This window comes from Ahaetulla prasina, chromosome 1, assembly GCF_028640845.1.
Source record: "Ahaetulla prasina isolate Xishuangbanna chromosome 1, ASM2864084v1, whole genome shotgun sequence".
NCBI lineage: Eukaryota > Metazoa > Chordata > Lepidosauria > Squamata > Colubridae > Ahaetulla > Ahaetulla prasina.
This window is the reverse complement of record NC_080539.1, coordinates 234,244,868-234,259,838: the sequence shown is the minus strand read 5'-3', so window position 1 is coordinate 234,259,838 and position 14,971 is coordinate 234,244,868. Positions and strand designations below refer to the sequence as shown.

At 37.4% G+C, this 14,971-nt stretch overlaps 1 protein-coding gene across 4 annotated transcripts in view; it reads left to right on the top strand.

Moving 5' to 3' along the window:
- The window catches only part of ARHGAP15 (Rho GTPase activating protein 15), a 494,107-nt gene that overhangs the window by 290,021 nt on the left and 189,115 nt on the right, over positions 1-14,971 (top strand). For all 4 annotated transcript variants that reach the window (XM_058193603.1, XM_058193605.1, XM_058193594.1 and 1 more), the window contains one exon: positions 285-407. In XM_058193603.1, the coding sequence (XP_058049586.1) occupies positions 285-407 (123 nt within the window). The remainder of the gene's footprint in view (positions 1-284; positions 408-14,971) is intronic.

Below are 14,971 nucleotides of genomic sequence, written 5' to 3'. Positions count from 1 at the left end.
TGAACAGCACATTTTAATTTTAAATGGAAGGCTGAGCGTGCCAGAGTTATGAACTTTGAGGATGAATTCAAAATTTACACATATATTGGTGGCTGTCCAATAATATGAACCATTGCTTATAGAATTCTCAGCTCACAATGTTTATTTATAATCATATTAATTAGATCATACCACACAGAGAGTATTGAATGAAGATATAGGCAAATGTTCCACAGATTTCTAGCAAAGCTTTCTGTTTTAAAAATAATAACATCATTTACAATCTTTATTTGGCATTTCCTCAGTTTTCAGACTGAACTACAGCAAGTCCGATACAAATGACAGAAGCCAAGTTAAGAGCAGATTAAAGAAGTTTATCACCCGAAGACCTTCTCTGAAAACTTTGCAAGAAAAGGGAATCATTAAAGGTGGGTTGTTCTCTTAAATGAATTTACTTCTGATGGAATAATCAGTTGATGTTTCTCCTTTTTTAAAACTATTCATCTTCCTTACATCGTTTTGTTTATGCTGAACATCAAAGAAATATTTTAGATTTTTTTTTTACAGAGATCATCTAATGATCTATTCCCAAATGCGTAAGGAGATACTGTCAAAGATAAATCAGGGTAAGATCATCAAAAACCCTGCCCCACAAATTCTCAGACCTCGTGGAAATTGAGAAAAATGCACAAAGCTATTAGTTATGGACTTTACTGCATGTGCATTGTGTGTGTGTTCTATGGGCTTCAAAGTTCCCCTAGAAATTAAAAAAAAAAAAAAAAGAGGACTTTGAAGTGAGGGATGTGCTCAGGAAGCAATACGGTTAATATCAGAGGTGACCCTAGTATGCAAATCGTCAGCACTCATATTAGTGATAATGATTTTGCAAGAAATCTCAGAGTTTCAGGGCAGTTTAATTTCCACTTATCAGGAGTATTTTCACCCCAATGTGAATAGAGTAGGCATAGGATATGATCTTGTTTTTCGAAGCTATATTGTCCAGCTAAATTAGTTGAACAGATCTAATTGTGTGTTAAATGTTAATGTAGTTGGAGAAAAAACATTAGTATGCAAGTTGGCTTGGCTTCCCAACTCAACATGATGGATGTTGATATGTGTATATATAGTATTAGTACATGTGTGTGCAACAAAGCTTTTACATTAGCTTCCTTGAGCAGGGCAGCTGGTAGCTATTGAAGGAAAAAATCTTCAGAAATGGATTTCTTCCAGCTAGTTTATAGGAGGGTACATGTGGTTTATGTACACATATTGAGCGTGATCCAAAGCCTAATGTGCTTAATGGTACACAAAGGACACCCAATAAACAGAGTCTTTTTATCCTTTTTATGAGCTTTACAATGATAGGAAAAATCTTTATATGTGTATAACATACTGCTTCATGGAAATACATACATGGTTTCTACGCTCCCTGAGTTTATATGAACTTTCTCTTCCATGTGGTGGACTGCTCAAACGGGGAAAAAAAATAAATTTACGCCTGAAATGATAGCTCAGTAGAAAATATTTCTTATTGTTTCTTATTTATGGACAAGTCTGGCATTGTGGAAGTCTTTGACTGTGAGAGCAAGGTTGATTTTTTTAATCTCATTTTATAAAACCTTGTGCATAACATTTGCCCAGTCACCAGTGAGTATATGTTTAAACCACGACTGATCATGTAAATTAGGTAGTTAAAGGCTCTTCGGCGCCAGCTGTGCACAGCCACAGTATACTGGATGTTCTGGTTGTGTTCCAGCAATTTTGAACTAATGGAAGGGTTTCATCCACTGCAAATGAGGGCAGTTCCACAGAGGGAAGAAAATAGAAAGATCCAAGAAACAGTGAAGGTGGATATTCGTTTCCTGATTTCCTCTAATCCACAGAGATTATGAATGGCGACCATTTTACACTGATGCAGTCCCATTATAGTCACAGAATGTATGATATTCAAAGAAGGAATCTCTTGGTACAATTTACTTCTTATTCCTTCAGATTACAGCAGTCAAGGACCTAGAGACGAACTTCTCTTATAGTAGTATAAAAACCAATTTTCAGGCACCTTTCAAAAAAAAAAAATCACAAATCCAAATTAGATCTTATAGTGACTATTGTTTTATTCATTGAATTTCTAGTAGTACCTATTCCAAAACCTCAGTTCTGGTGAAAAGGATGTAATAACTTTTCTATTTGATAGTTATCACAGGTATGAAATGAAAGAAATTCCAAATCCACCTTACTGTTTTGTGTCACTAGCAGTCACTGTCGCAATATGAAACATATCCTTATTAGTGCTGGTTTGCCACAGCAGTGGATGTGTGGCAATATGAATTACTGCTGTGGAAACTGTTCTTGTCTACTTATTCCACCTGCTAAAATCCTTTAAAATCAAAAGGTGACAGGGTTTTTTTTTTTTTGGCTTGCGATTAGAAATCCTGTTGTTTAAAAAAATGTTTTAGCATGTACCATTATCAAAATGTAATATTTAAACTGGTCTATTTGAGACATTGTGGCCAATGAATATTAGAATTAATTCAACATTTTCTTTATCAGCTATACAAAAATATGCCTAAATTCTATCTTTCGGTAACTTGGATAGAGTCAGTTTAATATCAGTGGTGAAAAGACACTGATCTAGAAATCAGGCTGCTGTGAATTCTCATTTAGAAGCCAAATGGGTGACTTCAGCACCTGGTGGCAAAGTGGTTAAATGCAGTACTGCAGGCAAACTCTGCCCAGAGCCTGGAGTTTGATCCTGAAAAGCTCAAGATTGACTCAGCCTTCTATCCTGCTGAGGTCGGTAAAATGAGGACCCAGATTATTGGGGGCAATATTCTGACTCTGTAAATCACTCAGAGAGTGCTGTAAAGCAGTAATAGGGCAGTATATAAACCTTATTACTATTGCTATTCAGGCCAAAGATTGGGCTATGGGAAGCCATTTCCAAAATTGTTTCCCAAAAAACTGCAAACTTGTCCAGGAATTTGGCAGGAGTCAACACTGACTTGAAAGCACGCAGACACACAAACAAACATTCACTGAACTGCAGAGAACTCAGTTCTTATGCATTCCTTTTTACGATCTTGGAACAATCTCTAATTTTTAAATTGTGTCCCCTTTGGCAAAATAAAAATTAAAAAATTAAAAAATGCATTTTCTCCCTTTTTTTTGCCATTGTAGATTAAAATAGATGTAGATTATACTTCCGTATGGCAGTTTTGTAGGTATAATACAAATTAAAGGAAGAAAATGATCTTAAACTTTTTTTTGGGGGGGAGGGGGGGAAGTTGGAAACAGATATTGTCTTATCTGTTATTTTAAGGTGATGAACTCAAAAAGACATGGTTGGGACTTCTGCTTGGATTTATCAGGTGCAAATAGAATAGAATACAATAACAGAGTTGGAAGGGACCTTGGAGGTCTTCTAGTCCAACCCCCTGCTTAGGTAGGAAACCCTACATCACTTCAGACAAATGGTTATCCAACACCTTTTTAAAAACTTCCAGTGTTGGAGCATTCACAACTTCCAGAGGCAAGCTGTTCCATTGATTAATTGTTTTAACTGTCAGGAAATTTCTCCTGAGTTCTAGGTTGCTTCTCTCCTTGATTAGTTTCCACCCATTCCTCCTTGTCCTACCCTCAGGTGCTTTGGAGAATAGCTTGACTCCCTCTTCTTTATGGCAATCCCTGAATCAGGACCATTTCTTAGGTTGCTGCATGGCAGATTTATTCAAGTCTAAACACAAGAATCTAGTCAACTAATAGTCAGCACTAAGTTGGCACCAGATAAGGACCAACACAAGGACTCTAAACTGATGATGTACTGATGGATAGCCCCACCCTCCAACTCTGCCTACTCTTCTCCTACAACATGTCAGGAAATTCAGTATGGTGGAATGGGCAGTCTTCTTCAAGTCCCTGAGAGTTCTCCAGTAGATCAATGCTAGCTACGCTAGTGAAATTTGCCCAAAGATTGAAATTTTAAAAAAAGAATATTCTTTTACCATATTATGTTAAAGCTACAAAACCGGAAGGAATCTTGTAAATTATTGCTCATAATAAATCCTCTTTAATAAGCTTGTTGTATGTCAAACCCCTCCCCCGCAAAAAAACCTAGTTACTAATCCCTTTAGTATGGGGGAATGTATATTGAAGTGAAGTGTAAACCATTTTAATTAATTATTTATTTATTTATTTATTTATTTAATCATATTTGTATACCGCCCTATCTCCCGAGGGACTCAGGGTGGTTAACAGGCACTTAAAAACACATAAATACAGAGTAAAAACAATTAAAAAACTTATTCTAAAAGCCAAAAATTTAAAAATATAAAAATAAAACCCAGTTTAAAACCCGTAAATTTAAAATCTAACTCAGTCCTGCGCAAATAAATAAGTGTGTTTTAAGCTCGCGGCGGAAGGTCCGAAGGTCCGGAAGCTGACGAAGTCCTGGGGGTAGTTCGTTCCAGAGGGTGGGAGCCCCCACAGAGAAGGCCCTTCCCCTGGGCGCCGCCAGACGACATTGCCTCGCTGACGGCACCCTGAGGAGTCCCTCTCTATGAGAGCGCACGGGTCGGTGAGAGGTATTCGGTAGCAGTAGGCGGTCCCGTAAGTAACCCGGCCCTATGCCATGGAGCGCTTTAAAGATGGTCACCAAAACCTTGAAGCGCACCCGGAAGGCCACAGGTAGCCAGTGCAGTCTGCGCAGGATAGGTGTCATGCGGGAGCCACGAGGGGCTCCTTCTATCACCCACGCAGCCGCATTCTGGACTAACTGCAGCCTCCGGATGCCCTTCAAGGGGAGCCCCATGTAGAGAGCATTGCAGTAATCCAGGCGAGACGTCACGAGTGCGTGAGTGACCGTGCATAGGGCATCCCGGTTTATTTAGATCTTATTAATCAGTATAAAATTAATATGTGAAGTCACATGATTCTCTTATCCAAGCTCAGTCCATGTAATCACTTGAGCAGCTTTTCAGTTGTGGAATCCAAATGTTCATAGTTATTTATCAGAAATTTTATATTCACCCTGAAAACTAGTGGCCCTTCAAGCACAATCTCGCCAACTATGCATGGTGGACTTTTAGAAGGTGTCCTCTTGTATTGTTTGCCTATAAATCCCAAACTGGTAGAATAGCAAGATACAAAATATTAGAAAATTGGATTGCATTTGTTGAGGTTTGTCTCAAGTTGTGTAGTCTCATGGTTTATGTGTTGGCTTTGAAATTAGTTGAGGCTTTAATTTATTGACTTACATTTTTGTATTGCTTTGGGTTTTTTTCAGTTTAATAAATTGTAGTTTATGAATCTCCATTGGTGTATTTTAGAGATCAGATGTGATCCTTCCTAACAAATGCAGATTCATTAGCATAACTCAATTCCATTCTCTAATGTGTCTCTGAAGAAAAAGCAGATGCAAGTATTTTCAAACAGACTTGTTTCAGAATGTTGATTTACCAGCATATAGTCTGGTTTTTATCTAAACAAGAATATGCTTTGCTTGTATGATCCATGCTTTTCCACGAAGTGTCAGGCTTTGCCATAGAGGCCCAGTCTTTTCTAGCAAGGGAATATTTCTCAAGAGCAAAGGCATGCTACTTTTCTACCATAAAGTTTCATGAGGATTAGGTTGTGGCCATGCAAATGAATTAAGATTTGTTAGCAGAGCTTAATTGCAATCTCCAATATGTCTATGTGAAATGCTCATTTTATAAGGTGCTTTCATTGTCTTCAGTACACTTTATCCCTTAATCTGTTCAAATGTTATGAAAATGCAGTTGCAATGCTTTCCCTGACAGCAAACACTTTTAAATGTTAATTTTTAAAGCTTGAATTAAAACATGTTAAGTAGAAACACAGATTAAAAATAAAACAGCTGGCCAAATTTCATATACTTGAAAGAATGATTTAATTTTTTTTATAGGTGAATTAAGAGGATTGAGAAATTGTTTATTTCTACTGTTCTTCCTCCCTCCCTCCCTCCCTCCCTTTTTGTCAATAACAGAAGAAATGGTTTGGGCAGAGATTTTCTTACCTTTGTATTACAAGAACAAGTTTTCAAGAACAATTATATACTTATTATTTGCCTCAGAAAGATCTCCAAGACAAAATTAAATCTAATTGTTGCTTTATCCAGTTGATGCTTGTCTACAAAAAAAATATTCCAAATTGGATTAAAAATATAGATAATTACAATAAAGGTAATTTTTAAAATTTTATAACAAAGCAAATTTAAAACTAACTGTAATTTAAATTAGAAGCTAAAACTTAGCAAAAATTTAAGACACATCTTACCCTATTGTCAATCAGTCTTCACTATAGCCTTATCATAATTTGCCATAATTGCCAGATCTTTGTAAGATTAGGATCCTAGAAACTATACATGTGTTTCTCATAAGGATCCATAGTTCATATGATGGAAGAATATAACACTAGCTTTATATCATCTTTTTGTTTTAACGCCTGATCAACATATTTCACCAACCTCTCATATGCAGATTACAGTTCCAGGATGCCTTAGATCAGTGGCTCTCAACCTTTATAGTGCTGCAACCCCTTTAATACAATTCCCCACGACATGGCGACCCCTTTAATACAATTCCCCACGATGTGGCGACCCCAATCATAAAATTATTTTCGTTTTGAATTTATCGCACCTGAAGCCATATTGGATAGCGATCTGAACCACTTGCGATTGCCTTGAGGACGGAGGCATTGAAGCGGAGACTCCTCCCCTATTAAGTTTATCCCGCCTGAAGCCAGATTAGGCTAGCGATTGGGAATGATTGCAGCTGGCTTGAGAGGGAGACATCAGAGCAAAGATTTCTCTCTTTTTTAATTCACCACACCTGAAGCCGAATTCGGCTAGCGATTTGAAGAGCCTGCAGCTGGCTTGTGGAGTCAACCATTGGAGCGCGATTCTTCGACTCGCAAGTATACTTCCAATATTTCCGATGGTCTTAGGCGACCCCTGGCAAATCGTCATTCGACCCCCAACGGGGTCCCGACCCACAGGTTGAGAACTGCTGCCTTAGATATTGTATACGATAAACAGAGATGAAACCTGATTCAGACATTCAACTGAATATATGCAGCATTCAAACTAAGGGGAGCACTTACAAAATCTGTCCCTTTTGCTTTTCAACTCCACACATTCATCAAGTGGTTTGTGTTCATGAATTTACATCTTTCATGAGTTGAACCTCAGGTCTGCTTTATTAGAATCCAGGATCAGAATGAAAGTTGCACTTTCTTTCAACCTCTTGTGAGTGGAGCAGAAAAAATAATTGCTACCAACCTGCCTTCCATTGAGGATCTGTATACTGCATGAATCAAGAAGAGGGCCGTGAAAATATTTACAGTGCCACTGTCATAAACTGTTTCAACTCCTACCCTCAAAACGACGCTATAGAGCACTGCACACCAGAACAACTAGACACAAGAACAGTTTTTCCCCGAAGGCCATCACTCTGCTAAACAAATAATTCCATCAACACTGTCAGACTGTTTACTAAATCTGCACTACTATTAATCTTCTCATCGTTCCCATCACCAATCTCTTTCCACTTATGACTGTATGACTGTAATTTTGTTGCTGGTAATCCTTGTGATTTATATTGATACTGATTGTTCCTAATTGCTTATTTGTACCCTATGATTATCATTAAGTGTTGTATCATTAAGTGTTAAATTATATCCTATGACCATCATTTGTGTTGTAAATGTTGTACCTTGATGAAGGTATCTTTTCTTTTGTGTATACTGAGAGCATATGCACCAAGACAAATTCCTTGTGTGTCCAGTCACACTTGGCCAATAAATTCTATTCTATTCTATTCTATTCTATTCTATTCTATTCTATTCTATTCTATTCTATTCTATTCTATTCTATTCTATTCTTTCTTTGAGAGAATGAGCTGAACTTGTAGAGGTAAGGCATGTCCCTATTTTCAATCCTACTTCATGTCTTCCAACCATTCATCTAAATGCTTGAAAAAGGCTATAGATAAAATGTCACTGTCCATTGACAGAGCTGTTTCCAGAAATAATCTGTTCTCAATGTCAAATGGCATTTTAACTATGTCTATCTGTCTTATCTATAGAGGCCTATTTAGATATTCAATGTGTAAATGGGGATGGCAAGTTATAGTCCTGACATCACATGTCACTTTCAGATTAATTCCAAAATCCTCTGCAAATAATGAATTTAGATAGTATGTCTTTTGCTCATCTTAAGTGATACACTTTTTTTTTTTTTGCTATATATAATGGCCACCTAGGATAGGTTTACTGTTGAGCAGGGGCGTGGGAGTTTTTTCCAGTTACTGATTTTCTAATAGAATTAACTAGGGGGAATACTAGATGGAAAATATAACTTCAAACACAAACATTTATTTCAATTTTTTAAAATAGCTTCTCAGTAGTGATTTTTAAATATTTAACAGATTAATGACTTATTCCAAAACTTACTATCAAGAGGTTTACAGTTAATAAAATAACAGAAAGCTCAGTCTTAAAAAAAAAAACCTCAGAAAACATATAACTTTCATAAAATATAGATTTAAAAATGGAAAAATAAAACAGTATTCCATACAATCTTTGTGTAAAGGTGATGATGATTTGGTGTTTTTGTTTTTGAAAACAAACATAACAAATTTTAATTTGATTAATTTATTCTTTGTAAAATAAATTAGAAGTAGTTTTATGACACTGCCTCCTATTTTTAGATGGTATTTCTTGATTACAATTCTATTTATTAAATTGTTTTAATCTTATAGGTCTCAATATATCGTTTCAGGGATATGCAACAGACTCAGCTCTATATAAATAATGACACACGTTATTCTGCTGAGGAAAGAAGGTAACTCACACAACCCAGTTACAGTTAAAGATCACATGACTATGATACACTACAGTTTTCTTTACATGTTTCATCCTTTCATAACACTAATCAAATCAACATGTCAGTGTTTGTAACATGTCAGTGTTTGTAACCATAATTTATAATAGAGACTTCTGTCTAAAAATCAAATACTGTAGTACAAACTCTGATTGAATGTTGCTCATCCAAGATCAAAGCACAATCTGATGACATTCCAACCTCCATTGCCCAGTCACCTGAGTAAGTTTTAAGACAAATGTGGTTGTACATTGTAAATCAGTGTTTTTCAATGGCTTCTAGATGAAGGAGGGTGATCAGATTTGTTCTGCAGTTGGAATATTCTTTATTGGGATATACTTTATTGGCTAAGTGCGATTGAACACACAAAGAATTTGTCCCTGGTGCATAAGCTCTCAGTGTACATACAAACAACAAAGTGATAAGTCATAGTTCATAAATCATAAGATACAATTATAAATCATAAGATACAAACAAGTGACAAATCATAAGATATCAATAGGAGAAGGTAGTAGGAAAGATTTTGTACTCAGAAATCTGTCTTGTGAGGTTTAACTTTGGAGTTAGCCTTATATACCACCTACAGCTTCCCCAGATTTTATATAAACTCTATAGTTTTGGAGGAAAAATAAAGCTATTAATATTTAAAAATTGTTAAAATATTACATGCTTTCTTCTAAACCATTACCAAAACAGAGCAATTTATATAATGTTTACAGAATACGATGCTATAGACTGCATTCTTTGTTCAGTTATATCTGGTTGATTAGTGCATTTCTGACAAAATTTCCACAAAAAAGGCTGGTTAACTTTTTGCATTAATTTCTATGCAGCGTTTTGTTCAGATTTAAGAAGCATATATTAATTGCTTGCACAACAAGATTTCAAACAACACAGAATCAGAGCCTGATTCACAAATCCTGCTCCAGCATTAGTCTGTTGCAGAAAAGGACATAGCTGACAGCCCAGAAGGACTATTTGGGAATACAGGTAGTTCTGGACTTACAACCACAATTGAGTCCAAAATTTCTGCTGTTAAACAAGACAGTTAAGTGAGTTTTGCCCCATTTTACAACTTTTCTTGCCACAGTTCTTAAGTGAATCACTGCAGTTGTTAAGTTGTAAAGTGAATCTGGCTTCTCCATTGACTTTGCTTGTCAGGTCACAAAATGTGATCACCTGACCCTAGGACACTGCCACTGTCATACATATGAGCCCATTGCCAAGAGTCTGAATTGTGATCACATGATCATGGGGAAGCTGCAACAGCTGTAAGAGTGAACAACAATCATAGGTCACTTTTTTCAGTGCTTTTTTTTCAAGGAATGGTTGTAAATCCTGTGATATAATGTAGTGAGGAGTGTATGTAGGCGTGGGATTCAGCTGGTTTGCACCGGTTCGGAAGAACCATTTGTTAAATCTTTGTGGAGTTCTGTGAACCGGCTGAATAGTCAAGGCTGCCTGCCTGCCTAATGATTCCAGTAGCTCACACACACCTGAGACATTCCTGTTAGTTTGTAATTAACCAAAGGAAGGGAAAAGGAAAAGAAGAAATAACCACATAGCAGAAAAATTCTAGCCCCTTTAAAACTGAGGGGGGCAGGGGGAAATAACGGGAAATAATTCCCGTTTGGATTATTGCAATGCTCTCTACATGGGGCTGCCCTTGAAGTGCACCCGGAGGCTGCAGCTAGTCCAGAATGCAGCTGCGCGGGTGATAGTGGGAGCAACTCGTTGCTCCCATGTAACACCAATCCTGCGCGGCTTGCACTGGCTTCCTGTGGTCTTTTGGGTGCGCTTTAAGATTTTGGTCACCACCTTTAAAGCGCTCCATGGCTTAGGGCCCGGGTACTTACGGGACCGCCTGCGGTTACCTCATGCCTCCCACCGACCCATACGCTCACACAGAGAGGGTCTTCTCAGGGTGCCGTCCGCCAAACAATGTCGGCTGGTGGCCCCCAGGGGCAGGGCCTTCTCTGTGGGAGCTCCTACGCTCTGGAACAAACTTCCCCCTGGATTACGTCAAGTGCCTGATCTTCGGACCTTTCGCCGTGAGCTGAAAACGCACTTATTTATTCAAGCGGGACTGGCTTAATATTTTTAAATTTTTAACTGGGGTTTTATTATTTTAGGGTTCGTAATTTTAAATTTTAAATTTTTTAATGTTGGCCATTTTTTTCTAATATGCTCGGTTTTAAATTATTGTTTTAATTGTATATTTTTTATGTTTTTTATCTTTTGGCTGTACACCGCCTTGAGTCCCTTGGGAGAAGGGCGGTATAAAAATTTAATAAATAAAATAAATAAATAAATAAAGTGAAAGACAGGGTTTTTTTCTTCTTCTTTCTCCCTTCAGTTAATAGCTCCAGGCAGGCAGCCAAGAACCATTTAACAGGTGAATACTTAGTCGTGATAACAAAACAGCAGGAATGCAGTCAGCATAGAAACAATAAAAACTTACAGATCATACAGATTAACAGAGATGGAAGGGACCTTGTAGGTAATCTAGTCCAAGCAGGAGACCCTACACTATTTCTGACAAATGGCAGTCCAGTCTCTTCTTGAAAGCCTCCAGTGATGAAGCTCCCACAATTTCCAAAGGCAAGCTGTTCCATTGGTTGATTGTTCTCACTGTCAGAAAAATTCTCCTTATTTCCAGGTTGAATCTCTCCTTGTTCTTGACAGGATGAGGCCAGGGAAGGAGTTTTTAAAATGTTAATACAGAGCAAGAGTTTCTTGTCAGAGTTCTTATGTCTTTTTAAATACACATTCTAATTAGCAGAACTGATTTTATTAATTTGGAATAGGGTTGTAACGCTGTTTCTATGTTTATGTATTTTGATCCTGCATTTAAGGGTAAGCTTACAGTATTAGACTGTAAAGATTTCAAATTATCTTGTAACTGTGTTGCTTGTGCGTGATGGAACACCCACAACTTCTAAAGGCAAACTATTCCATTGGTTGATTGGTCCTTAGAAAATTTATTTTTAGTCCTAGGTTGCTTCTCTCTTTGGTTAGTTTCCATCCATTGTTTCTTGTCGTGCCTTTCGGTGCTTTCTGGAAAATAAATTGACCCCCTCATTTTTCTAGGAGCCCCTCAAATTTCCTGACTGAACAATTAATCAGTGGAACAACCTGTCTCCACAAGTTGTAAATGCTCCAATACTGGAAGTTTTAAAGAAGAGATTGGATAGCCATTTTTTTCTGAAGTTGTGTAGGGTTTCCTGCTTAAGCAGGAGGTTGGACTAAAAGACCTCCAAGGTCTCTTCCAACTCTGTTGTTCTATTCTATTCTAGATATTGGAACACTGCTATTTTATTGTGGGTTGGACTAAGGACAAATTTCCTAAGGGTAAAACCAATCAAGTTGGCCATGCCCACCCAGTCACATGAACACCCAGCCGGTCATTAGGGCAGAGAACCGCTTGTTAAATTATTTGAATCCCACCACTGGGTGTATGCCCTGGAGGGAGGGCAGGGGTGAAATCCAGCAGGTTCTAACAGGTTCTAGAGAACCAGTAGTGGAAATCTTGAGTAGTTCAGAGAACCGGCAAATATCACCTCTGGCTGGCCCCCGAGTGGGGTGGGAATGGAGATTTTGCAATATCCTTCCCCTGCCATGCCCACCAAGCCACACGACACCCAACAAGCCATGCCCACAGAACCGGTAGGGAAATATTTTGATGCATTCCAGTGAAGTAAGAGGAAATTCAACTCAGATATTGTGGGTGGGAGAAAAGGATGAAGACAGTTGCTCCCCAATAGTCCACAGAGTATATTGTAGATGCAGAAGGTAGAGTCCACAGTCTAGAAGGATTTTGTCTATCCTGTAGATGTGAAACAAGAAAGAACTTAGCTCAGAAGAATAACCACAGGTTGTTCTTGGTTTGGGACCTGACAGTCCTTCAGCAGCAGCAAATTGTTCTTCCTTAAAGCCTAGCATTTTGGTGTATGCTCTGGCTTTGCACCCATAGATTCTTTTAATTTTTCACCCTCAGAAAGTCCTTTACCTGGGTAAAACTGCTGCCTGGCTTTTAGGGAATGAACAATTCATAGGTCTGTCTTATCTTCAAACTCTGGTTTTTTGTTTTTTTCAAGTAGGATGATCAGATCATAGGAGCTATAATCATCGTATTTCATGCCTCAAAACTGCAGAATGACTCTCCTTTTATATTCCTGTTCGAAGCTGTCATGTCCACTACTGCTCCTAATGGATGGTTTTTATGTGCATATATCTGAAACCCATAATGCGAACCATGCTGCTGAACACGTTGTGAATAGACTGCTCTTCTTTAAAAAGGTGGTGGTTGTTTTTTTCCTCCCATCCTACAGTATTGACTAACTGTCGGTGTTTGATGTATGGGTTACCAGGCTGATGTAGACTTATGGTTAGAGCTTAAGTTGTTAGTTCTGCTTTTGCAGCCAATTCAGAATAACTACAGATGCCTCAAGATATTAAAATTGACTGCTCAAATGGACTCAGTGTGGGAGTTTCATTGGTTTTAAATTGATAACAGCTGAAAAGGAATGATTAAAGCTGTATAAGGGCATAGAATGCTGCTCCGTTTTTCCCTTCTGCCTTTTCACAACTTTGCGCAAACAACTCTTTCTATGGGAATTTTCTTCCCGATGGTAATAATAAAAGTATTTCATTCCTTTAAATTTCTGAATGATGAATAAGGCCATTTCTTCTGAAGAAGAAGCAATTCCTGAGAACCTAGGAAAAAACTAGGGGAGGACAAAAGAAATTTCTATTCTAAAGGGAACATTTTAAGTTAAATAGCATTCCATAAGGTGGACATTGTGTCTATTTCCCAGACATTGGAGCTAAATAAGTTGGATGGGAGACATAAACTGTCATAACAGAAGATTAGGAGTGTTATCTACATTTTTGCTTATCTTCACTACTCCCTACACCATTATTAAAAAAAAAATGGGGGGAGATGAGGAAGAAAGTATAAGTTTTAAAGAACATTTTCAGAAACAAATCACACAAAGACCTTTTGCTTTTTTTATTCCCCTGAGAGCAGTTGTTGTTTTATTGGAAAAGATATTTTGTATGTTTCTTTATTCCAGGAAGACTTAAACTACTTAGATATGGCAAAGGAGGATTTTTTTAAAAAAAGAACAACATAGATACTTCCAATACACACATCCAGGCATGCATGATAGACATTCTTTTAATCACGATTTCAAGAGTCTTTAGAAGCTGGATCCAGCCCCCAAAGGTAAAAGTGGCACAGATTAAATAGTTATTACTCAGCTAACCCAATTTTGGCTTTGTCTAAACCAAAATTGTATTTTTGTATTCTTCAGTTGCAACAGAAAGGCCAAAGAACGCACACACTTGGAATGACACCATAACTGTAAAAAATTCAATCTAAGGGTGCAGACTGAGAGTGAAATATGCATAACTCCAAGTCTGAGGAATTTATAATTCTGTTTTAGATATTGGAATTAGTTTTGGACTGAATTATCAGTCCTGTCTTTTATGGAAGGGAGAAACCAAGTGAAAATCTATTACCGTTAAACTAGTCAGGGAGATTTTGCTATCACTGGAAACATTTGAAGGGGGGAAAAAAACTGGAAAAAGAAAATATGAAGCTCTGCAGCTTCCATTTTGTAAATCAATCTCTGCACACCCAATGAAAACTAGTAAAAATGGAAAGTCTCTAAAAATGGTTCCTCTTTTAACGCTGGCCCAGCAAACGTAGGGTGAGCATTTCCAGTCCAGTTCAATAATGAATTACATTTTCTGAGAGTCTGTTCTTTATATAGATATGGCTGACTCACAGAATGGAAATTTTTCACCAAAGTTTTAGGTTCATCAAGTATTTGATTGCAAGTGTGTGTGATAAAAAACTTGAGCAAACCGTTGTTCAACTTCTAGTGACTTTTGAGCACATGGGGCCTGGAAAAAAAGCTTTCTGTGTTTAGTAGAAATATCTGAATGAAAACTGATGGAATCTTCAGACAAATTTTTCAGCTTTATTTACAGTTGGAAGCACTAATAAATTTTGTGATCATTTTTTCAATTCTTCATTCAAAACTTTTTAATAGTTTATTCCAGGTGCTTAAACAATGTATGTGCACAGCT